The following is a 25,423-nucleotide window of genomic DNA, read 5'->3' as shown; positions in this document are numbered from 1 at the left end:
CCAGGGGAGATGCCAAGTGTGAGGTGGAGGAACTGCTGCAAGAGCTTCCGGAACCCGAGCTGGGGTATGAGGGCACTGGCACAGGAGCAGCTAGAAAGACATGTGAATACAAGCATGATTCTGAGTCCATGTATTTTGGGAGATTTTGATAATTTAATAGTAGTAACTAAAACAATAAAACTGTATAGACCACAATGCATCACCGTATACTATAGAATAAGCTCCTTATATGTTCAATTTACTGAGAAAGAAAAGGTAACTGCATAACTTGATCAGATCTCATAGCATGCAATCATACACTTTACATATAGTATGCTCACAGGAGGCAATCTGTAGAATGTTATGGAAATACAATCTATCAGAGTGTGTGTAGTAAATATATTTAAAGGTTCACTTCGCACACCATGAAAACATATGCTACCAACAAGGAGCCCCATTGTCTATCTACTCAGCTGCCTATAACTGCAGGCATCACTGCACCATAAGCCCACCAACTTACTGTTGGTTAATATCACAGGGGAGCTCATGAGACTACAGTTTCTTCTACAGTTAGAGCATGTGCTATAAGGTGCGACAGACACTGCAAGACACTACACAAAAAAAAAATACATGCAAAAAGGCGCTGATAATAAGATAACATGTAAGTAATAATAAAAGGTGAAGCTGCACCTTTACAGTGAAATTGCCCAAATACACCATAAAAATGTAACAATAAAAGAAAAAAAAATTGTGCTATACCTTTAAAATACTATACAGTGTATACATTAAAAGTGCAACACAGTGTAAAATGTCAGTGCAAAATAATTTTAGTTTATTTAATTCATTTGCTTTATTATTATAAGCTCTACAGTATTACACTATATATTTTCCCCTTTTTGTCTTTTTGTATTATGTTCCTACACATCCCTGGGAGAACATTATGATACTCCAATTTTAGGAGAATATTAGTAAGTTTTTATTAGACTTACCACATTATTTTAAATTTATTGGTTTCACATTTTTAGTACCTTATTTTACATTTGACATTTTACACTTTTACTTTTTATGTGCACACTGTATAGTATTTTAAAGGTATATCTTTTTTTTTCTTTTACTGCAAGGCACTATGTCTGCTCCCATCAGTCATAACAACTGATGGCTAATGGGAGTAAGTGGCAGAAACTTCACCTTGATACTGTATATTTTTTAATTGTGCTTTTATCTCAAAGAATATAAGCTGGGTGTACAATAAGAATACTTACATTTTTTCACGGAGGAAGTGGCATTCAAGTAAGGATGGTGGAAAAACTGTTCTGTATACGACAATGACGGAACAAAAAACATTTTAATTCATGCATACATAAAAACATAACAAAACAGCTTCTATGTGGGCTAACAGCTATCACAGACATGATCTGCTTGTTCTTTTAGGCGTCTACTGTGGATTCAATATCAGACTAATATAAACAAAACCAACATTTTTTCTTTAAAAGCTTAATGCCTTAATGATGTTAGAAGGTTCCATGCCATCCTAACAATAATGAGCTTTAACAACATTACGACGACATGGAATGCCCTAACATTTAGTGTGAGCAGGATTACATACTTTAAATCTATTTAAATCTCTGTGCTTGGAACTTGGCTTGAGCAGGGTAAAATCACACCAGGGAGACCCAGATATTAATCAATACCAGGGGCTCCCCTCTGTCAGCAGGGGCCATATTTTGTGGCCTCTGAATTACTGATGAATTACTCTGAATTACTCAATATGAGCAATGCATGCAGCCATTTTTATGCCTTTAAATCATACAGAATTTACCACCCATAGTTGGAGGGAGACCCCCATGGTCTGAAAAGACCTGGATGCCCTCCTGCTGATTGTGATCATTGCTGGTCTTTGGCAGATGCCCAGTACTAGTCACAGTGTGAGCAGCAGGGAGAGCATGCTGGAGCTTCAGCATGAGAAGGAAATCTTCCTCTTATTCTGCAAACAGCCAGTAGATGGCGATCACAGATCTCTCTCTACTATTTTAGCAGTTGAAATCCCTCTGCTGAGTTAGGGGTAAGTCATGATTAGTGTAGGGTAAGTGTTAAAGGTGCACTTTGTTGGTAGAAATACAGGCATATATGAATAATGCTATAGTTTTACTCTACCTATAGTAAAATCCACCACTTCCCTGTGAGGGTTTACATGGTGAGTACTCCTTACCCTTACTCTCTCGCTGCACTGGTTTCACTGTGGCTGATGGGCCTCTCTGGCTAAGATGATCAAGATTGCTGATCTCTGCCAAACCAATAATGCTCCATAGGGAAGCACTGGCAGCAGCGAATCGTCACTCTGCACCAATCAAATGCTCTGTTTTTACATGGAAACGCCTCTAGTGGCTTTCAAGAAGACAGTCACTAGAGGTCTATTTAACCCTGAAATGGAAACACTGCAGTCCCTACAAAACTGCAATGTTTTTCTTTGCAAGGTAAAAACTTGAAGGCCACTGCATCCAGACCACTTTATTAAGATGAAGTGGCCTGGGTGCCTTTAATGGTTATTTAATGCTGTGTTAGTGTTAATGCTGTGTTAGTGTTAATGCTGTGTTAGTGTTAGGGATAGAAGAAGATTAACCTTAGGCGTAAGGTTAGAGTTGGTGTATGGTTAGAGTAAAGCAAAGGGCTACGAGTAGAAGTAGTATAAGGTTAGTGTGAAGAACCGAAAATTAATTTAGATCCTAGAAATATTCAGCATTTAACAATCAGGACGGATATAGTTACTGTTAATTCCCCCATTTTAATCAAACTTAATGTTGTGTTAGGTAGACATATCGGATAGTAAAATAAAGCCATGTTCTGTCCTTTAGAGAACATTATATAATATGTATGGGGACACTTAAAGTGAAACCCATAAATTAAAGTGGAACATACATATAGCAGAAATTCTAGGTTTTGATTTGGTTCAGAAGTTGGACAATTGACAGCACCGTTAAGGGGTTAAAATAACTAAAACATAATAAAATGACTTATTCCACAGCAAAATGAAAAAGGCTCTTGATATATTACTCTACATGGTAAGTCTGAAAATAAAAAGCACTTGTCATTTAATCTAGCTGTTCCAACTGCACTATGTTTAGTGCATGCAGTACCATTGAAGTGGTCAGGGTTACAGCAGTCGTTAAAAATATCTGATAGGAAATTATCAGTGATTTTTGCATATAAGGTTAATATTAGGGATACATTGAGGGTAGTGGAACTTTGTAAGAAAGGCTGATATCAACTTGTTTTTCTGAAACAGCTTAAGGACAGACCCTTTCTTTTTACTTATAAAAATACATTTGTATGTACTACTACATTTTAAAGTTGGTTAGCTGACTTCATAGTAATATTCATATTAAAAAATGATGTAATTATAGAAAATGCAGTTTTGATGGTGCTTAATCACTTAGACACCTCTTAAAAATATGTTCAGCTATATGTAAATAAAAAATAAAGTAGATTTTGCTGTAGGCATGTGGACAGCCATACACTGGCCTAGAAAATTATACCCTAAAGGGAGAATCCAAGGCCAATCCCCAATGCCATCCTTTAAGCCCTGCAGTCCTAAATCCATCATACCCAATTATATTGTTTTGTTCCCCTATCTCACTTCACCCCCTTATGCTTATTAGCTACCACCTAGTGAAATGATAAATCGTACCACCTAAAAAAGATCCAGGGTGGAGGATCACCATCATTGGCTCTAGCCCCTAAAGTCAACCCCTAATAACGCCTATATATAGTGGCATATATCTGCATGCCAAAGATACCTTCATAGTAGGCTTAGGCTACACTCTAGTGGCTCTTTCTATTCTCCAAGACTGAAATTGTAACTGGAAAGCACTATAATGAATGCATGATACATAACAACAATAATACCTTTTTAACCCCTTAAGGATACATGACATGTGTGACATGTCATGATTCCCTTTTATTCCAGAAGTTTGGTCCTTAAGGGGTTAAACCCAAAACGTAAAACAAACATGCAAACCAAGTGTAAAAAACAAAGAAGCAACAAAACAAAAAACAAAATTACCAAAATCCATTCGATCATTCTGGTTTCGCTGGAGAAGACCAAGAAGCAGATGTCTTAAATCACTTGATGTCTCTCTTGGGATGCTAAAATATCAACAAAAACATAAACAAGTTATATAATGTCCATAAAGACAGAAATATAAAGCCAAAGCTACAGCGTCTGAACTGGCTGAGCAAGAAGTCACAGTACGGAAAAATGCTGAGCAGAAGATTTGAGAAGTCTATGTGAGTGAAAAGCGAGAGGGGACTTGGTTTGCCAGGTTTAAATTTAACAGATGCAAGCTTCATGGGCATTCTTCAGCACTTACGAACAGCAATGCATATGTAGCATTAACAAGGAATCATTTGGAGGAGATGTGAAGAATGAGACAATCTTTCTGTGTATGAACACCTCTCCCACACTGTACATGGGGAAGGACACACAAATAAATGAACATGGATGTATGTAAAGAGGGTTCCCATCATTTGTAAGCTCATTGAGCAGGGCCCTCCACCCCCTCTGTTCCTGTACGTCCAGTTGTCTGGTTACAATTACATGTCTGTTAGTCCACCCATTGTACAGCGCTACAGAATCTGATGGCGCTATATAAATAAAATAATTAATAATAATAATAAATTACCTCTGTGAAATCAGTTTAGTAGGATGTCTAGATTTACAGTTTTTTTACATCCATCATCAATTTATATATATATATATATAAACTGGGCATTGTCCAATCAAATGTAGCATTGAAGACATGTCTCCAGTTCAAAGCTCATAAAGATGGGTGGTTCCATTGTGTAGTGTGTTAGGGATTCATTATAAAAAACAATAATACTAATTTAGGGCTGTATAAGTGCAAGTGATGTTTTTTAATGTGTCTATTAAAATGATGACTTACTATATAAAGCTATTGTGGATTAAAATATTATAAGGCTCAGCCAAACACTGAATAAGATTGACAGGAGTTATAGTCTACAAGTTTGTTAGAAAATGGTTGTCCTTATAGTTAGACGATATAGATATTTTAACTCCCAACAATCTTATATCAATATCACCAAGTTTGTGAGCAGTAATGCAAGAAGAGTAGGCAACTTAATTTACTTAAATGTTATGAGACATAGCTCCCCAACAGAGTGGCATGTTTTTGTTTTGGTTTTCCTTCTGACCGTTGAACCTTGGAAGGTGCAGAGGTCAGAAACAACCCATAAGATATTTCGTTTTTTTTTCTTGATGAGGGAGATGGCCGCTTAAATTGCTTGAGATACGGACAGCAGCAGGAGCTTTAACACTGTGTGTATAACTCATCCAGCCATAGGCAGCCTGTCCAAGGCATGTGAGATTAACAAGCTGCGTGTGCGGACACCAGATACAAAAGCTGCACTGAATTAATATTACCAGAGTATTCCGTAATTTAACATTATAGAAAGAAAGACTGCAGGGACAGGGTATTTCCACTATAAACACTTGGGAAAGATAAAGCTGTTATGGTTGTTAAGTGTGATCCTATAATAAAAGGCAAACTAATCTCTACAGAGCACATTAATTCACTAATGTCTTTGCTTACAATGTACTACAACTTTGGTACGGGATAGTCGGCACGTATCATACTTCTATTCTCCTCCCTTCAGAATATGGTAGCAAAAAACAGCTAGCTTTGGTTCTGCAGATGTTTGAGGACCACATTTCTGGAAATGCAAGGTGAGCATAATACAGCTAACCTCTATTTCTGATTGCGTACTGCGATACATGAACACAGAATACACTGAGATAAAACAGAAGTGCACTAAATAGTTAATACTGGATTTCTGTTTACAAAAGACAAAAAAAAAAATATTTGGGGCACAATAAATTCAATGATTTATTGTATGCTATATTGGGAGTGCATGTGCCATTTATCCTCATTTATCCTTTTGCCGGCTTTTCTCCAACACCTCTTTCATTCTTTCCTAATGAAACACACTGTTCAGACACATTGCTGCTCTCCTGGACAGAAATGTTTTCCTCAAATAACCTGCCCCACTTGCTGGCGGAATTAGAGGCCTTTCTGTCCTAGCCTGGCACTTTCAGCTAGGAACTCTTAATTAAGGAATGCTTAGGAAGGCACCAAATACTTAGTGGCCCTTGCAGAGTCAGTTTGTGCGCTTATTGTAGAATCAACAGGTGTACACAGTCAGTCAATGAAAGAAACGCAGCAATGCTGGAAAAAGGATTACTTGGGTATCAGGATCTTGTTTTTCAAATAGTAGATACGGAGCTCGTCAGGGTTTCTGGCCTGGAAAGAGAAGGAAGGTTTAATCACAGGCTGATTTGTAAACGTGGGTATGTCAGACTTCAGAATTAGAACTTCAGAAGGCATCAACACAGGCCAGTTGGGCGGTTATATATTTAACCATTCTAATGCCAGAGAGGGGGGAAAAACTAAGAATTAAAGCAAATAGAGTTGTAAATACTAAAGTAAAACAGTGACATATTTTTTGTTAGATCAACTAGTTACATGACAAAATACAATGACAATAAACAGTAATGCAAAAACCACCCTCTAGTTTTAAAACAAAACTTTTCACGTTTCCTAGTGAAATAAAGAAAAGCAGCAGGTTCCTCACATGTTATTTCTAGTACCAGATAGTCCATTATTGGCTGTCCTTTTCTAACTTGCTATTGGCGAGGATATCTGTTGGTCGTTAAAATGGGCATTTCAATTGGCTGCTCATCAGGAGGCAGAGTTATGACTGGTGTAGCTAACATCATCCGATCGCACACCAACAATAATTATATAACGTTGGTTACATCAATCACAGCTCCTTGTGAGCAGTCAATTATGTTGTTTAACAACATTCTGGCAGGCAAATTAAAATTCCATCTTATGGGAAAACTCCAGTTACAGTATAGGTCAGTTGTAAAAAATAAATAAGTGTACAACTCTGCACCCACAAGGGACAACACAGACCTTTAAAACATATTTTTGTAACGTATAGCAGAATGCCATGTTATAGCATAGTAGCAGGCCAAAAATTGCTCTCCCAAACCTGGAGGAAAAACAGCAGTAGTCTGAATATATGTAGTTACAGTGAGTAATAAAAAAAAAAAAAACACGCCATACACTTCCACACACATTCGTTTATGTATTTTCTGTTAGCGTTACATTTTGCTTAAAAACCTAACCAAATATTGCACATCAATATTTTATTAACTGGTTTTAATTTGTTAGCCGAAGGAGGCTGAAACACACTGCATGTAATTACAAACTATCTGATTCTCTTGCATCTCATAAAAGCCATCTGTTACCGCTTACCAACAACTATTTAATGAAGATGTAGATTACAGTGGTTAATAATTGAACTAAAACGCAGTTTAGACTTTGGATAATTAGTAGTGTGTGAGGTATAAAACCACAAAGGAAACATGGTATACTTCCTATAGAGAGCAATACTTGGATAAAACCGCACATTTAATAATTAATGCATTATTGAAAATGCATTGCAATTACATTAACTAATATACTCACATGGTTTTTACTAAAGTGAATTGAGACAAAAGTGGTTAAATTAGAAAAAGTCTCCTACATAATTATTTTTCAGTTTAGCTTCTTTGGCCTTACATTTGAATTTTACTTTATAGGTACACTATAGGCACCCAGACAACTTCAGCTCATTGACGTGGTCTGGGTGCACTGTTCATCTGGCCCTTAGTGTTGCAATGTTAAACATTGCAGTTTTAGAGAAACTGCAATGTTTACATTGCAGCTCTATATCTTACCTTAGTGGCTGTCTACTAGACAGCCACTAGAGGGCTTCCTGAATTGAAATGGACACTCTGCTTGAGGACATCCAGCGTCAGATTTTTATTCCTGGCACTATAGTATCGCTTTAAACTCACTGTGAATTCCCATGACTTGTTGTCAAATTAGTGAATAACCTTGTGAGTTACAACGATTGAGATATACGAGAATCTGGTGAATCTCAAATGCTTTATCGCTAGACTGGCTGAAATTTTTTAAAATCATTGCACTGGTCCACTGGATGCTCATGGAATAAAACCCTGGCAGAGTTACTCAATACAATTAGAATTATTTGATGCCCAAAGTGAATATCAAATTTTCGGCCCAGATAGGAAAACTGAAAACATCACTGACTTCGAAATTTGGGCCTTAAATGTAAAATTCACTTTTGTTTAAAACCCTGTTACTTTCCCCAGTTTATTTAGCCCTCGTACAGACTGTCAGAAAAAAAGAATTGTAATTTCCGTTCCAGATGGTTGTCCAGAAGGTTGCAAAATAGGCTGTATATTCCTGGCCATTGCTATGGTTAAATCGAAGTCATCTGCTTTGCGGATTTATTGTTCTCGATATGGAGTCCTGAAGCACTTTAACCAACCTTGATTTAGCCAAAGCATACAAGCAACAAAAATATCCCAACAATATGGAAATGGTTTGCATGCAGTCATCGGTTTGTCTGTTAAAGTTTATTGTAGTTAAGTACGGATATAATAAATTATTGATTGTCTAGAAAACAAAGCTGGTAAGCAGGTGGGAAAAACTAAATATGTGGAACTGCTACAAATATAATATACTGCTATTTTGAGTTAACAGAGACAGCACCATGGTGGAGGGTTAGAATTAGCAAGTCTTCAGGAAATATACGAGAATCTGGTGAATCTCAAATGCTTTATCGCTAGACTGGCTGAAAATTTTTAAAATCATTGCACTGGTCCACTGGATGCTCATGGAATAAAACCCTGGCAGAGTTACTCAATACAATTAGAATTATTTGATGCCCAAAGTGAATATCAAATTTTCGGCCCAGATAGGAAAACTGAAAACATCACTGACTTCGAAATTTGGGCCTTAAATGTAAAATTCACTTTTGTTTAAAACCCTGTTACTTTCCCCAGTTTATTTAGCCCTCGTACAGACTGTCAGAAAAAAAGAATTGTAATTTCCGTTCCAGATGGTTGTCCAGAAGGTTGCAAAATAGGCTGTATATTCCTGGCCATTGCTATGGTTAAATCGAAGTCATCTGCTTTGCGGATTTATTGTTCTCGATATGGAGTCCTGAAGCACTTTAACCAACCTTGATTTAGCCAAAGCATACAAGCAACAAAAATATCCCAACAATATGGAAATGGTTTGCATGCAGTCATCGGTTTGTCTGTTAAAGTTTATTGTAGTTAAGTACGGATATAATAAATTATTGATTGTCTAGAAAACAAAGCTGGTAAGCAGGTGGGAAAAACTAAATATGTGGAACTGCTACAAATATAATATACTGCTATTTTGAGTTAACAGAGACAGCACCATGGTGGAGGGTTAGAATTAGCAAGTCTTCAGGAAATATAGGGGCCCATTTAAAGGTTACAAATTCTTTGCAGTATTCTTACAAGCGCCCAGTTGAGAAACGTGTTTGAATGCCTCGTAAATTACTTTAAACAAAGGAATTTTTTCTAAAGTAAAAAATATATGCGTGCACACAAGCATTTTGGCATGCTGGGGTTGATTTACTAAATTAAGCTGACAAAAATGATTGCTGATATAGCAAAATGTGATTTGTTAACGGGTGAAACTTTTACTTTGCCAAAACAAAGTGTAAATGCTATAAATCCCAAAGAAAATCCTGGAAACTATGACACTGGGCCCCTTTCAGTATTTAAAGAAATGTACTTTAACCTATACAAATGATTGCACTGTACTCCTTTCTGTATTATATTTTATTTATGTAGAATGTATCTTTACAAGGTATATGAGTAAGCTCAAGAAAAAGTTGCATCACTCTTGTTTCAAGCGCAAATATAAATAAAATAGTGTACTTTTAGATCCCACACACAAATCAATGTCCCTGGGACCCTTCCAAAAAAAATAAACAGGTTAAAAGTGCAAGGTGCAATAATTATGGCAACAACCACAGCTTCCAGGTGGAAGTTAGGGGGTCACTAACACAGGGTCTGACTTACTGAACAGGTTTATTTATCAAAAAAAAAAAAAGTACAAAAAATCCTTTTGTTCACCAGTATCTACTGAAATGACATCTTTGTCTTTCTATGTCACTCTGGATATAACAGAAATTGAATATGCGTGAACGCAAGCCTGGTCCAGTAACTAAACACCAAATGTATCAGGGATGTGTGGACTGGCCAAATGGTCAGTATTACAGGCAGGATAAAATGCTGCATTTTACAGAATACAGCAGGATGTACTATGTGCCTTAGGTTTACAGTAACAAACATCAGATACAGTTAATGCAGCAGTTAAAGAGACACTATAGGAACCCAGACCACATGAGCCAATTGAAGTTATCTGGGTGCAGTGTCCCTATTGCACTCAGTGCTGCAATGTTAAACATTTCAGTTCCAGAGAAACTGCACTGTTTAAATTACAGCACCAAGACTGCCTCCAGTAGCTGCCTACTGGTCCGGTACTTGACACTGGAAGTCCTCACATTCTGCATGGGACATCCAGTGTCAGATTTTTCCTATAGGAAAGCATTGATCCAAATGCATATGCAACCAATTGTCACGGGACATTGGAGGAGGCAGAGCCGTGACCCAGAGCCGAGGACAGTAGGAGCTGGAGGAGACTAAATGTAGATGTGTGGGCAGATCAGGATTGAGTGGATTGAGAAAATGTGTTGTGTTTTGTGAATGTGTTTCATACACAATACTTGTAGGTTGTATTCATATGAAGCTCTGTGATACACCCATACACAACACACTTTATCATGAGTCTTATTGCTATGGAGCCCCGTGATTCACTCATATGCAAAGCACATTGCTGTACGTTTTATTGCTGTAGACATATTAAATATAATTTCTTCTCATTCTGTCATATACCCAACCACTCATTTATGATGACCACTTTTTATTGAACCATTTCCCCTGCATTTTGACTGGTAAGATGTACAGATGAAATACATTTAATTCAAAGTGAATTTCAAAATTTAGGCCAAAGAAGCCAAATTAGAAAAAATCTCCACTTGTTTCTGTTTTCAGTTTGGCTATTTTAGACAAAAATTTGAAATTCTGTTTGGATTCCTTAGAATTCTCACTTATGAACCGTGTACGTATTTGGTCTGGAAGCTGGAAAATCATTTCCTGCAAAAAATAACGCAAATAAAATTTTTACCTGAAAAAAATTATTCAGTTCCCCTCTGATAGGAACAGTCATATCATATTCTGGTCCCTAGGCAACTGTCCACAATTAATTAGTGACTGTAGCACCACAGCCTTCCCTAGTACAATAGAAACCCACAAGACAATGGAAATAGTCTAATTAAGCTGTCATGCAAAATGTAATATAAAACTAGATCAAATCAGATTACACATGAACTAACTGTTTAACCGGAGTTCGAATTGCTCAGGTAATATCTTGTAAATAAGTCAGGTCCCTGATATAACAAAACAGAGTGAAAAGAAATATATAAAATAGCTACGGATATAGTTGGTAGTGTAAAGTCTGGGTCACCCTTTCTCTCTCACTAGTCTATCATCTCTTTATTATATCAAATTTAAATTCTACACTTGGTATTACAAGAGAACTAAACATTTAAGTTGAATATACTTTTGAGTTTATACTTTTCTGGACATTACGGATCCCTCTATTTATTTTGTGAATGTAGCTGGCAGTAAAATTAAAAAGAGAAAAAAGGAGCAAAAATCCAAAAGAGAAATACAAAGTGATGGAAATATAGATTATGCACTACAACATAGGAGGGGGAAAAAGTACCACTACACAAAGGGTGCAGAAGAGTTTTAAAAATGCAAAAGTGCATAGACACAAAACCGATATGAACATGAGAGTGAACACAACACTTTTTATATTTAGCTCTCCGTGTCTGTAATTCATAAACATTGTTCATCGCACGGTATGGGACTGCAGAATTTGCTGGCTCATTAGAAGTACATTCTATAGTGACAACAAGAACTAAAATGTTTTTTTCTGAGTAGCTGGGAAAGGCATTTAGACTTTATTGAAACCACTGAATTCTTTATGAAAGCGTTTCAGGTAGTAATTCTAGTATAGGATGAAAGAATAAATGAACGTGTATATAGGTTTGGCAATACATAATCTCAAATTCAAAAGGGAACTGCTGTGTGCTGCTGACAAGAACTGAATATGATCTCAGTTATTGATATTGTATGCAATTCAGTCACACAGAGGAAAAGGAAACAATCGTTTTATTTTCTTGATTGACTGAATGCTTTCAGATTTAGAAAAGTTCCATATTCCTTCTCAATCCAGACCGCTACAGTGATTAAAGGTCCTGGTTTGTTCAGCAACCGTGCTGGAAGAACCAAGGAATACTAAAATCCTAGACAGTTGGATGGTACAGCATGGAACAGTCCTTTGTTATAGACAGAAAGAGCTTTTCAAAGTTCTCATTGCTTCTACAAAACAACGTAGTAAGTGGTGAAAGTTAGAGTAGATTTTGTTAAAAATAAATAGGATAGAACTTTTCGAACGGTTTTCCCTTAACGTTTCAGGTGCTTATAAAGGCTCCCTGACCCTTCCAAAGCATGTAGAGGCTACAACTAGCAATACAATGTCACATACACTTGGATAAGCTACCTGGCACAACACGTCAGCAGTCTGTACATCAGGGTTTTTCCATTTTTTTTTATATAAAAGGGAAATCTGTATTGAAATGTAAAGCATCGGGGGCGTGGCTTGACCGCCGAGAAACATGGCAGCCTAATCCGTGCGCTCCGTCTCACACAGCTACAACTAGCACGCTCAGACATCAGCGAGGGCGAAATATGGGCCGCACAAAACGCCCAGAGGGCTCCCAGACGCCCTAGAACATCCCCACTAACTCCCAAGCGGGAACCATGGACGGCTACCTTCAAACCCCGACAGCCGCACCACTCGAGCAGATGGGCCCTGAGAGGGCCGACTCCACACGCCACGCAGGGCCCCGAGAGCCGGTAAATCCCACGCTCGCAGACATCAGCGCGGACATCAGGGCACTGGTGTCCCAGATGGTCACTAAAAGTGACCTCCAAGTCCTATCGAACGATCTATACGCCGCAATCCGCTTTGAGGTGGCGGCCCTGCGGTCAGAGATCATGGCACATGGCGGCAGACTCCAAACCCTAGAGGAAACGGTGAGAGAGACGGCGGAGAGGGCAGGGACCAAAACCACTGCAACCACTAGACAGGGGCAAATGCTACTAGCCCTCCGACGACAAACAGAGGACTTAGACAATAGGAGTCGCCGCTCCAACATCCGCATGCGCGGCATACCCGAACCATCCACTGAGGATGTGGAGGCCACGCTAAAAGCCCTCTTTCGGGAGATACTGGGAGCTGACATGCCAGATACCATGACATTTGATCGTGCGCACAGAGCTGGCAGGACCAGGCTGGCTGACAGCACCCCACAAGACGTAATCTGCTGCCTGCACAATTACAAGCACAAGGAAAGCATAATGCTCAAGGCACGCTCTAGACCGCTGTGGAGATTCCGCAGTGCGGACGTGGCCCTATTCCAGGACCTATCACCGCTCACACTCGAGGCCCGCAGGGCCCTGCGCCCCATCACATCTCTACTCAGGGAGAGGAACATTCCCTATAAATGGGGGTTCCCTTTTGCCTTACTTGCAAGACACCAAAATTAGTGGGTGCCCCTACGATGGCCGGAAGAGAGCCCGGGTTTTTACCGCCCACCGAAATAGCTTATTGGATAATTGGTCCTTTGGAACAGAGACCAAGACCCCAAGTACCAAGACAGCAGCGTCGCCGTAGGGAAGAATCGCCAAGACGCCCCAACGTCCGCAGACATCTAGACCCAGCGGAACCCGAGGAGTAACAACAGACGCGAGCCCCCCCTCCGACAAGACCACCTACCCCAGGAGACAGCGGACAACCCCACTCCCCCGTGCAACAGGTGGATACCAGACAGCTGCAACTACCGCCAGGACACCAGATAAGTGTTACACTAACCACACTGCAAGCACTGAACAAGGGGCACATGGGTAGGGGTTAATGATGATACTATCAGACTCACGAAATGAAAAGAACTATGCTACACTTGGGGCGGGGGGAATGTCGGTGAGAGGGGGTGGCGTAAGACATGGACTCCGCTTACACCCGAGGAATTGGGGTAAAGGACTAAAAGACTTTGCTGTTTTTATGGTTTACAGTTCTCAGGTTTGAAGTTTGTACGGTTTGCTGAGGCACACATTGAGGGAACCCACGTAGGCCCCAAGTAGCTCCACTGCTGAACCCCAGGACACTAGGATGGCAATAACACACTACTAATAGGCCAGCCAAACCCCCCTGAACTACCGATACATGGGTACTGATAACTAAACATGCAGTTGTATTATATCTTGCAAATCCTTAAACTAGTTAGCACAATGCTACGTGGCCTACAATAATGTGTATAACGTGATATTATGACTGACATCCACCTCACAGGTAGCAAAAGAAATGGGCCCCTTCCCCTGCCTGACTCCTGACGGGGGTGGGGACCCGCAGGTAACGATGCCACCATGCATGGCGCGACACTGCGTTTGTAGAGGGCGCGCCATGGATGGGCCGACCGGACCCCCCCCAGTTTACCGGTGTATAACCTCATAGGCCACCGACATATGTTTTACATACTAACAGGCCAGTTTTCATTACACAGAGTTGTTTGTAAGAACGTAAACAGAGGGGGGTGGTGACCGAAAATGATTCCACAGCTTGTCCACAGCTACACTTCCTCAAGACTACAGAAGGTAATGACAAATAAGTCAACCAAATAAACGAAAACATGACATTTGAGACAACCCCCTACTACACACACAACAAGACAATGCCAGACCACGCAATAGATCACACACAGCGGCCTGAACCTAGACGTAGGCGATCAGGCCCAATTTGGTGGAAATAAAAGACCAACAAAAGGCCGACACACCCTCCCCCCAACCTCACCCGCACCCTACGACCCTTAACCCGAACTGTATACAGACATACGATACGAGAGAATCGACCACACCAATAGTCATCGAGACTGAGACGACAGCGAAACCTAGAAAAACAATCCTAGACTTATAGTAGAGTGTATTACTACACACACCTGCACATAGTTCACCGTAAGGTAAACGACTAAAGTCAATCAGCCTAACACCGGTATTGGTGACTTACAATCGCGCATCTGAAGAACGTAAACATGATATACATCTTGCTAAGAGACCTGCGAGTCTCCTTATTACTAAAGCTTACGCAGAGATTTGCATTTCTCAATATATAATATATTCCTACAAACGTCAGAAACCTGCGAGTTTCACAATGTTTACCATTTAAATGCTCCTTACAACATGTAAAAATCTCAATAATAATTCTCATTGACAAGACAAGGAGCTATTTCAAACTGGCACATAAGTGTAGGTAGGGACTTAAATGAAAGTGAGGACATTGTGCTGCCTGTAGTGGATGCAGTGTATGTGTTTCATGAATGCAGTCTGTTTTTGTGTCATGGATGTAGTGTGTATTGTATGCAGTGTCTGTGTTGACTACATTGTCTGTGTGTGTGGAAGTGGATGCAGTGAATGTGTAGTGGATGTAGTGTCTGCGTATGTAGTAGTGTTGGATAAGTGCTGTGGGGGGTGAGCAGTTTAAATTAAATCAGGCTTACCCCCCTCTCCCTGCCACTTAACTGTGGGCTGGAAGGGGGGCACAGTGTGTAGGAAGGTGAAAGTATAGAGGGACAGTGTGTAGGAAGGTGACAGTATAGGGGGGCAGCGTGTAGTAAGGTGACAGTTTGGGGAGCAGTGTGTAGGAAGGTGACAGTATGGGGGCAGTGTGTAGGAAGGCTGTGGGGGCAGGTTGTGAGGGTGACAGTGTGGGAGTGCAGGCTGTGGGGCACAGGGTGTGCGTGAGGGGGGGAATGCTTGGGATAGCAGGTTGTGGTGGGGCCAGCCTTGGGATAGCAGGCTGTGGGAGGGCAGGCTTGGGATAGCATTGTGTGGGGGATAGGGAATGGGGGCAAGTTTGGGATAGCAGGCTGTTTAAGGGCAGGCTGTGTGGGTCAGGTTGTTGGGGTGCAGGCTGTGTGGGTCAGGGTGTTGGGTTGCAGGCTGTGTGGGTCAGGGTGTTGGGTTGCAGGCTGTGTGGGGTGGTTTGTGGTGTCATGTTGTGGTGGGTGGTTTGTGTGTGGGGGTTTATGGGGGCATAGTGTGGGGGGGCTGGATCACGATCCTGTCTGCAGCTTCACCGGGTGTGAGCTGCAGACAAATTGTTTGACTTCTCGTGAGTTCCGGTCACAGCGTTACCGTGGTAACTCACGGCAACTCTGTGAGCTCGCGAGAACTCCATTCCATAGTCTGCAGCACACCCGGCGGAGCTGCAGACAGGAGGCTCTCTTCGGGCAGACTGGCGGCATACAGGGCAAACCACCGGGCCCCCTCCAGGTCAATCTGCCCTAAGGCAATTAGAGAGATGGATCGCTGCATATCTATGCAGCAGAAGCGGCCCAGGCGGCAAAATGCCGCCCCTGTAAAAGAGCCGTCTGGAGCCATGGCTCCAGTCCATCCTATGGATGGGATGGCCCTGTGGACAAGTATGGCTGGGCCACACGTATTTGGGTCTATGATACAGAGAACAGACACACTAACTAATAAACTGAGTGTGAACGTGTATTTGAGGGACGGCCTGGTTTCATGGCCTGCATTGTGTACGGTGGAGTTCAGTGATAATTGTGTGCAAAAGAAAACCCAACCAGAAGCTATGGGAAGAAGTACCAGGCGTGGAGGAAGAATCTCTTTAATCTATGGCTAACCATTATTCAGGAATTCCTAGCACATGAAAAATATAACAGGTAGACACTACCTTGTATTTTATGTTTTTTTTCTGCATTATCAATGCCAATATTGTTCAACATGAACAGTAGTGATAGACTGAAAGAACTGGGGTAGGGCTAGTTCAGTGCTCTCAGCCAACCACTGTTGTCCAGATAGGATGAATAGGCACTGATAAAGCAGAAGTGTAAATTCTACACTATCAAAGCTGCTCAGGATGGGGCGTTGTCTATGTGCTATGTCTTACATTACTTTTCAGAATGCCAAAACAACCAATTGTTTTTGTAGCTAGCACTGAGTGATAAACAACCTATTGCCATCCAAAACAAACTATTTTAACATTTCAAATCAGCCTTGAAATGTAACATTCTAACAATGTGTAATTTTAAAGAATCCCACAGTGACTGGATTTAACTATTACCAGATCCAAGAGACTCAGATAGCATAGCCCAGTTTGCCACAATTATCATAAACAATAATAACAACTGATAGGCAGGAAGGCTTACACATGTTCCCAAATAGAGTCTGCCCATCTAAAACAGAGTTAGTTGGAAACCTACCTGGAATGGGGCCCTGCCAGTCAGGCACTGGTATATGATAGTACCAATACTCCACAGGTCAGCCTTGGCATCATAGTGCTGGGACAAGATAACCTCGGGTGCCTAAAAGAACACATGTTAAAAAAGACAGATAATGTTTAGCTGCTTTGCAAAATAACTCTTATTCTATGTTGTTTACTTACAAATGCAATAGAATAATAAAAAAATAAAAATAAAAATAGAAACCAATATCTGATAATAAGCATACTTTAAAAGATACATGGTTTTTATCTGAAGTGTAAATTGTCAGGAATTCAAAGAACCAAAACAAAACATATATTCTTGCTGTTTGAGTGAGCATACCACCAATGAAGCTTGAACTGTATATCTTTTTTATATTTATCTTCTTAAATGTGACTTTTATGGTTTCATGTTTAAAATGAAATAAGTGTTCCTGTATAAAATAAATTCTGAAATGAATTTGGAGCGTTTATTTAATTTCTATACGTTAATGAAAATAACATGTGGGCTTCTTTAATTGTCTCTTAACGTGTGCCTGTTTATTTTCCAGCAGATGGGTCTCACCATGATGACCATTCTACAAAAAAAAATGATCTTCCTAATCTCTTCCAAACTAGATCTGTCCCGATCTACACCAATAGTACATATTTACGGGACATTACATAATAGTGTTAACACAGGACTGTCAATATGTAGTCCTGTGTAGTTAACACAGGACTGTCAATACGTAGTTGTTTTTAGAAAACAGGGTTATTGATTAGTGTGCAGCGAATTCACCAGGGCATTATAAATGTTATGCCAAAAAAGCTGGACAGGAAAAATAGCTGGGATTTTTTTTTATACTTGGATATTTAGGATTTCAATTTGCATTTTCCCTAGTAACTTCTCCAAAAGTTTAGTAAAAAGCCCTGTATATTTACCGTAACATTTTGAAAGTTGTTTGCCTAGGCCGGGGTCAAGGTTCAACACCCCATGTATAAAACTTGCAGTGGTGAGAAAATAACAGAGATGTTATCAGTCTTGGCAATATGCTGTATTATGGAAAGGGAAAAATAAACTTGTATTGTCCCATGTTCCTAGAAAACACTAGTGGGTGAATCAAGCCACTAGTTGATAGGGCAAATTCCCAGAGGAAAAAAAAAGTTAGCTACTTTGCAGCTGTACTGGATATAAAGCCAAGTCTCAGTAGAAAGCTGCTTACGATTCAGGGAGCACAGCAGTCTCTAGATTTTCAAGGCATGTGCTGCGAATCACGTTGGGAAAATAAAATCACAACATCTGCCCAGTAAGACCAGCTAAGTAACAGTACGCTTCCAGGGTATGTTTAGTCTGATATATTTTGGGAGCATTTTAGTGGTTTACTTTCCACTGAAGTTCTCAACTATCATGCAGACAGTCATGCAGCACTTCAACACGGACTGATGTGGCTGAGACAGCCCAGCCAAGAAGGGGACAGGATACCAGACAGCACGTGGTTTGTTCTAAGAGCGGGGGTGAGCGAGAAGACAATGAAACAACACTGTGAAGGACAATGGAAAATACAGCACTATACACTAGATCAGGGACAGGCAACCTTCGGCACTCCAGATGTTGTGGACTACATCCCCTATAATGCTTTCACACCCATAATGGATCATGGGAGGTTTAGGCCAAAACATCTGGAGTGCCGAAGGTTGCCTATGCTTTCACTAGAGCATAGAGTACTAGTAATTCAGCAGTTACATTATCACAGTATTTTATGGTTTCTAGCTCTCAAAGAATATCTTTATGTGTGTGTCCGCCTGTTCAAGGCATTGTTTGAATCACAGCACAGGTGAATAACTGATTTTTACAGTGAATGCTGCAATTCCTTCTACAAGAATAGGGGCAAAAATAGATTTTAGACATATATCTGAATTCTAGACAATGTCCGTATGCTTTTAGTATGTTGTATCCCAATGCCAGAGAGTTCCAGGGACAGACACTGGAAAAAGTTCTCATGAAAAATTTACTACAATGTGTCTCATTTCCTCAATTCTAACTCTCTCCTTGACCCCCTTCAATCTTGCTTCCGCCCTCTCCACTCTACAGAGACTGCCTTATCAAAGTTACTAAAGACCAAATAGCAGCTAAATCCAAAGGCCACTACTCCATACTAATTCTTCTTGACCTCTCAGCGGCCTTTGACACCGTTGATCATGCTCTCCTTCTTCAAACTCTTCAATCGCTTGGTCTCTGTGACTCTGTCCTCTCGTGGTTTTCCTCTTATCTCTCCCAACGCTCATTCAGGGTCTCTTTTTCTAATGATACCTCCTCCCCTCGCCCTGTCTCGGTTGGAGTCCCCCAAGGCTCCGTCCTTGGTCCCCTTCTATTTTCTCTTTATACTGCCTCTCTTGGCAAACTTATTACCTCTTTTGGATTCCACTACCACCTGTACGCTGATGACACCCAGCTATATCTCTCCTCCCCGGACCTCTCCCCTGCCGTCCTGCAACGTGTCACTGCTTGCCTTTCTTCCATCTCTGACTGGATGTCCTCCCACTTTCTGAAACTCAATCTCTCAAAAACTGAGCTCCTTGTCTTTCCTCCTCCTAACACTGATCCTCCTCTTTTGCTCTCCCTTCAAGTTTGTGGTACCAACATCAGTCCATCCTTGCAAGCGCGCTGTCTTGGCGTCATACTTGACCCTGGTCTCACCTTTGAGCCTCACATCCAGCATGTTGCCAAATCCTGTAGATTCCATCTAAAAAACATAGCCCGCATCCCCCCCTTTCTTGCACCAGATACTACCAAGGAGCTTGTCCATGCTCTAGTAATTTCCCGCATGGATTATTGTAACCCTCTCCTGATTGGTCTTCCCAAAAGCCGTACTGCACCCCTACAGTCCGTAATGAACGCTGCTGCTAGACTAATTTTCCTCTCTAGTCGTTTCTCTCACACCTCACCCCTCTGCCAGTCCTTACATTGGCTTCCTGTATGCTATAGGAGTCAATTCAAGGTACTAACTCACACCTATAAAGCACTGAACAACTCTAGCCCCTCTTATATCTCCTCACAGATCCATAGGTATGCCCCTTCTCGGTCTCTCCGCTCTGCCCGTGACCACCTCCTGTCCGTTGTCCGCACCCATATGGCCAACTCGCGCTTGCAGGACTTCTCGCAGGCGGCTCCCTTCCTATGGAATAGCCTGCCTACCGCCATCAGACTCTCCCCTAGTCTTGCATCTTTTAAGAAGTGCCTTAAAACCCATCTCTTTAGGAAAGCTTATGGCCTCCAAGACTAACCCCTACCTCACATACCTGTCTCTTGCCCTCTCCTAAAGGGCAGCCCACCTTATTTGATTGCCAAATTCCTGTCCTAATGTGTTTTACACCCCACCTCCTATAGAATGTAAGCTCGATTGAGCAGGGTCCTATTCAACCAATTGTTCCTGTAAGTTTATTTGTAATTGTCCTATTTATAGTTAAATCCCCTCTCACAATATTGTAAAGCGCTACGGAATCTGTTGGCGCTATATAAATGGCAATAATAATAATAATAATAATAATAATAATACTATAGAACTGTAAAGCACTCTGGTAAATTATGGAGTTATTTATAAATGATAATTAGTAAGAATAAACATGTAGCTCTTTTGAAAAGTTAAACATGCCTAATAATAATAATAATAACCCAAACATAATGAAAATGAGAAATGTAAGTCATTGTAAGACAGAAATAGACCTATCCTAGGTATTAATGCACTGTCTATTTAATTCATCTCTCTAGCTTTTCAAAATATACATGCCAACAAATGTGTCATTTCCACACAATTGCCATGGCTTGCCCAGGCACATTTCGACAAAGATGAATAAATCTAAAGAAATTACGGTAATTTGAAAAAAAAAAAATTAAAATAATAAAATGTTAAGGTTACAACTTATTTCCTATTCTCAAAACGGCATGCCTTTAACCAGCATTGCAGTATTTTTTTTTTATAAACTATTCTTGCACAGCAAACAAATTTACATATGGATGCGATAACTATATAATAATGAAAAATATACTATATTTCTATCAGCGGTGGAGCAGAGCTCTAATAATGAAACAATAACTATGGAAACCAGTGCTATTGAAAACCAATTGGATTACTGAATTAGAAGTCTGCCTCTGGCGTTTTCCCAGCATATGAACCGAGATAAATTATAGAATAATTTGTTTAAAGGCAGGGGCTGTGTTAAGACATGATAAATGTAATTTGGTGTTTCAGAGCTTTGCATCACTTGCTTTATTATTTTGTCTGTCAAATAAATAAAATGCAGCTGTGTTGTCTTACACCAAAGGGACAGCGTATTATCATGATCTATAACTATATGCAAGGATCAAAGCAATACGAGGGAAAAACAGATCAGGTTTAGTTTTCTGTCTCTCTTTCTCTCCTGTTGGAAAACATTAAATGTTAAACGTATATTTAATAAAATCTATTAAACTAAAGCTCAGCAAGGCCCAAAAAAGTGACTTTGAAAACTAGCAAAAGTCACGAAAAAGATGAGCATTTAAATTCTGGGCTCTAACGACTTCTGCCACACCAGTATTAGAAGTCCAATAAAGAAATTATGGTCTAGCACTCCTCCAACCTAACAAGTGTATTTTACAGAATATATGGCAGTGCATCATAAGAAAGGCAATATTGCAACAAGCTCAGTAGTCTTTTTTTAAGGCAACTGTTGGGGTACTGAGATAATAAATAATCACTTCTGCACCTTCATGGTACCAGTCATCTACATGACTAGCACATATGTTAGATAGATAAAAGCATATGAGATTGTATGGTTTGTTTGGGCAGAGTCCTCTTCAGCTACTGTTTCCATATTTCAAGCATCTTTTGTTAGAATTAAATGTTTGTCTTGTTTACCTATTTTACAGCGCTGCAAATATGTTGACACTATATAAATATTTTTCATTGTATGAAAAAGAAGAAGCGATCCATATATGCGTATTTTATTTACTTTTTCATCCTTGATGCCCACTATACGATAATTATTAAAAATGGGTTCCATTTGTGTGGATTCCCTTCACTTCAAAGTATTAAAGGACCACTATAGCCACCTAGACCACTTCATCTCAATGAAACGGTCTGGGCGCAGTGTTCCTGGCCTTTTAACCCTGCAATGTAAAACACAGTTTTGCCGAAATTGCAATGTTTACTTTGCAGGATTAAACACACCCTGTCTGGAAGACAGACACTAGAAGCACTTCCTCTGCAACGACCGAGTAAAACTCGTTCACGTAAGGGTGCAACTCATAGAAAAGCACTGAATTCAATGCTTTACCATGAGAAGCATTTGGATGTGCACGTGGCACTCTGTGAGGAGCATTGTATTTGCTGATGGCTCGACAGCCGGATGACTTTGCAAGAGGCAGAGCGAACTGCAGTGCCAAGCGAGTCTCAGCGCTGGAGTAAAGGTAAGTAAAACTCTTTTTCCATCTGATTTTTATACATGGGGATGGCTAAAACAAATCTGCAGATAGGGCACTATACCTTTAAGAATACAAGTTTGCTAATAATATACTGTAGTGTTCCTTTGATTAAAATGTATTTATTTATAAAATATTTTACCAGGAAAGATACATTGAGATTTCTCTCGTTTTCAAGTATGTCCTGGGTAAAAAATCTCAAATGAATGTGTAGTTAGTTAATTACCATGTACATAGGTGATCCACAAATAGTAGCTGCCATCATATTATATTGTAGGTGTCTGGCAAATCCAAAATCAGCTGTCAAAGAGAAGACACAGAAAGCAGTTTAGTTTTTTTGTGCAACTACATTTATGACTGTTACTACATACAGCAGGAACTAATGGAGGCACCAGTTCAACAACCACGCATCAGGCAAAAGATTTTCCGGGGATGCATGGCTGGGGTAAGGTGCAACAACTGCAAGTGAAAGACATTGTTTGGAAGCCAATCAGCTCTATGTTTTCTATTTCTAATGCGGCATTAGCTTGTGTGCAAAAAAAAAAGCAAGGGAAAGCAGCACAGTGGCTTGAGGAAAAAAATAAGAAAAGAGACACAAAAGAGAACCATAGAACAGTTTGTAGTGATTATTTAAAGAGAATAATATTCTGCAAGCACATGTGTAGAATGTTCACCGATAGGCTAAGGCAATACAGATAGAAAGGCACATTCCAATGTGTATTGTTTTCTTTTAGTATCTGTGCTATTTTAGAATAAAATAAATAAAGTAATAAATACAAGAATAGATTTAAATACAATTACTACAGAAAGGAAACATTTCAAATCACATTCAAGTTATCCTAAATGTTGGAGTTATTGAAAATGGAAAAAAATGAAAATAAAACTTTCCTTTTCTAGGTTGCTGTAACTATAGATATCCAGATATTACTAATGCCACATGTAACTATAAATAAGTAGAAATACTCAAATAAACACAAAGATAAAGTGCTGCCAGGCACCTGTTTGGCATGAATAATTATGTGATAAATGGAACATGCACATTGGGAAATAGAGGGAAATAAACCCAACATTATCAATCAATAGATGTTTGCAGCACTATAATAACAATACATGTTAACAATCTCCAGTGAAATACGTCAGAGGTTCTCAATAATCTCTTGTGGTAAGGAATAGGTCACGATAAAGGAGCTGGAAGTTCACACTATGTACTGCGTATTCTATAAAGAGTTTGATAACACTCACAGAGTTTAAAGCGATACTACACCCCTCCCCCCTCACTATATTAGATATATCCCTAATGAAAACATGCATGCATTTAATTACACATTGTTCATCAAGGGCATATCTAAAAACAGCTTGCAAAAGCTACAGATTGCTTGTCTTTAGCAACCATTTAAAATCCAGATGGGTTATAGTATAAAAGTTCCGATTTCTACGTGTATTTAAATGGACACTTTTTGACTTTATCATCTATTATTATGCATCATAGGTAATGTTCAACGCAAAAAGAGGGGAAATGAATAATATAGAAGTTCAACGGTTGTTAAACCACACCGAAAATGAGTACCTGTGTCATTTAATGTATCATGTGTCTTTCAAGTGAGAACATTGTAAGCTAAAGCGACACCATATTAATTAGCCCCCCAAAACTGCCTACAATATATTGTTTTTTTGGGGGTTTTTTTTTACAGTTTGTGAACTTCCTGGCCCACTGAACCTAGAAGAGTCTAATAAACAGTTGCAAATCTGATTTCAATATTAATTAAATTGATTAATGAGTCACAGTAATTTTCTAATTGAAGCATTAGTTGGCAGTTAAGGTAGAGAGTTTGGTTTCCTGACAAAAAAATAAATAAGATTAAGAATTGCTGCTTTAGATCTCGATTAAATGTGTTTGGATATGCTTTTCAAATGATTAAGTATTGTGAAAAATAATGTAATATAATAGCAAAAAGCTTATTACAAATTTGAAATTCATGTCTTAGAAATTGTTTCCTATTTACAGCAAACCCACAGGTTCTTATCTTCATCAATGACATCTGCTAAAACAAGAAGCCGGCTGCAGCAAAATCACTTTGAAAAAAAAAATATGCTGTACAGACTTTTATCCTCACACCATTACACAATAGCATGAGGCAGTAAATATGTTTCACAGGTTAACGTGCTGTTGGCAAATCAGTCACATACCCAGCAGCCAGGAAATATATTAAATACATACGTGCATTCCATACATTTGCTCACAAATTAAATGCCAAATATGTTCCTGATTACCTATTTTTATCACTATTGTCAGACAGGAGTGAATACTGATACAGCATTAGTTATTGATACGATTTATAAATTATAGGGAAAGGATGGCACAATAAGGGTTATCTTTTAAAGTATCAATTGATGTTACTCAAAAGTAATTTCTGTTCAAGAGAGGAAAACTGGAAACATTGTTAATGTCAGGCTATATTGTCCAGCATTCAGACCTTATTCTGGTGCTTACAGTGTCCCTTTAATTCATTGAATAGATATAAACGTAATTCAAAACAAATACCAAAAAGCATTTCTAGGGAATAGAGGGATGTATTTTACTTTTTAGTTAAGATTTATAAAAAAAATAAAAATACAATAATAGTCCTTGCATTAC

At 39.5% G+C, this 25,423-nt stretch overlaps 1 protein-coding gene across 3 annotated transcripts in view; it reads right to left on the bottom strand.

The window, feature by feature from the left end:
* The window catches only part of ULK1 (unc-51 like autophagy activating kinase 1), a 99,133-nt gene that overhangs the window by 32,462 nt on the left and 41,248 nt on the right, over window positions 1–25,423 (bottom strand). For all 3 annotated transcript variants that reach the window (XM_063454381.1, XM_063454383.1, XM_063454382.1), the window contains exons 7-12: window positions 23,015–23,088; window positions 17,353–17,454; window positions 6,235–6,293; window positions 4,040–4,122; window positions 1,242–1,292; window positions 2–90 (exon numbers count right to left, since the gene is read on the bottom strand). In XM_063454381.1, coding sequence (XP_063310451.1) covers window positions 2–90; window positions 1,242–1,292; window positions 4,040–4,122; window positions 6,235–6,293; window positions 17,353–17,454; window positions 23,015–23,088 — 458 coding nt within the window. The remainder of the gene's footprint in view (window position 1; window positions 91–1,241; window positions 1,293–4,039; window positions 4,123–6,234; window positions 6,294–17,352; window positions 17,455–23,014; window positions 23,089–25,423) is intronic.

Source organism: Pelobates fuscus, chromosome 5, assembly GCF_036172605.1.
Source record: "Pelobates fuscus isolate aPelFus1 chromosome 5, aPelFus1.pri, whole genome shotgun sequence".
NCBI classification, from domain to species: domain Eukaryota; kingdom Metazoa; phylum Chordata; class Amphibia; order Anura; family Pelobatidae; genus Pelobates; species Pelobates fuscus.
The sequence above is the reverse complement of the archived record's forward strand: the minus strand, read 5'-3'. Positions and strand labels throughout refer to the sequence as shown.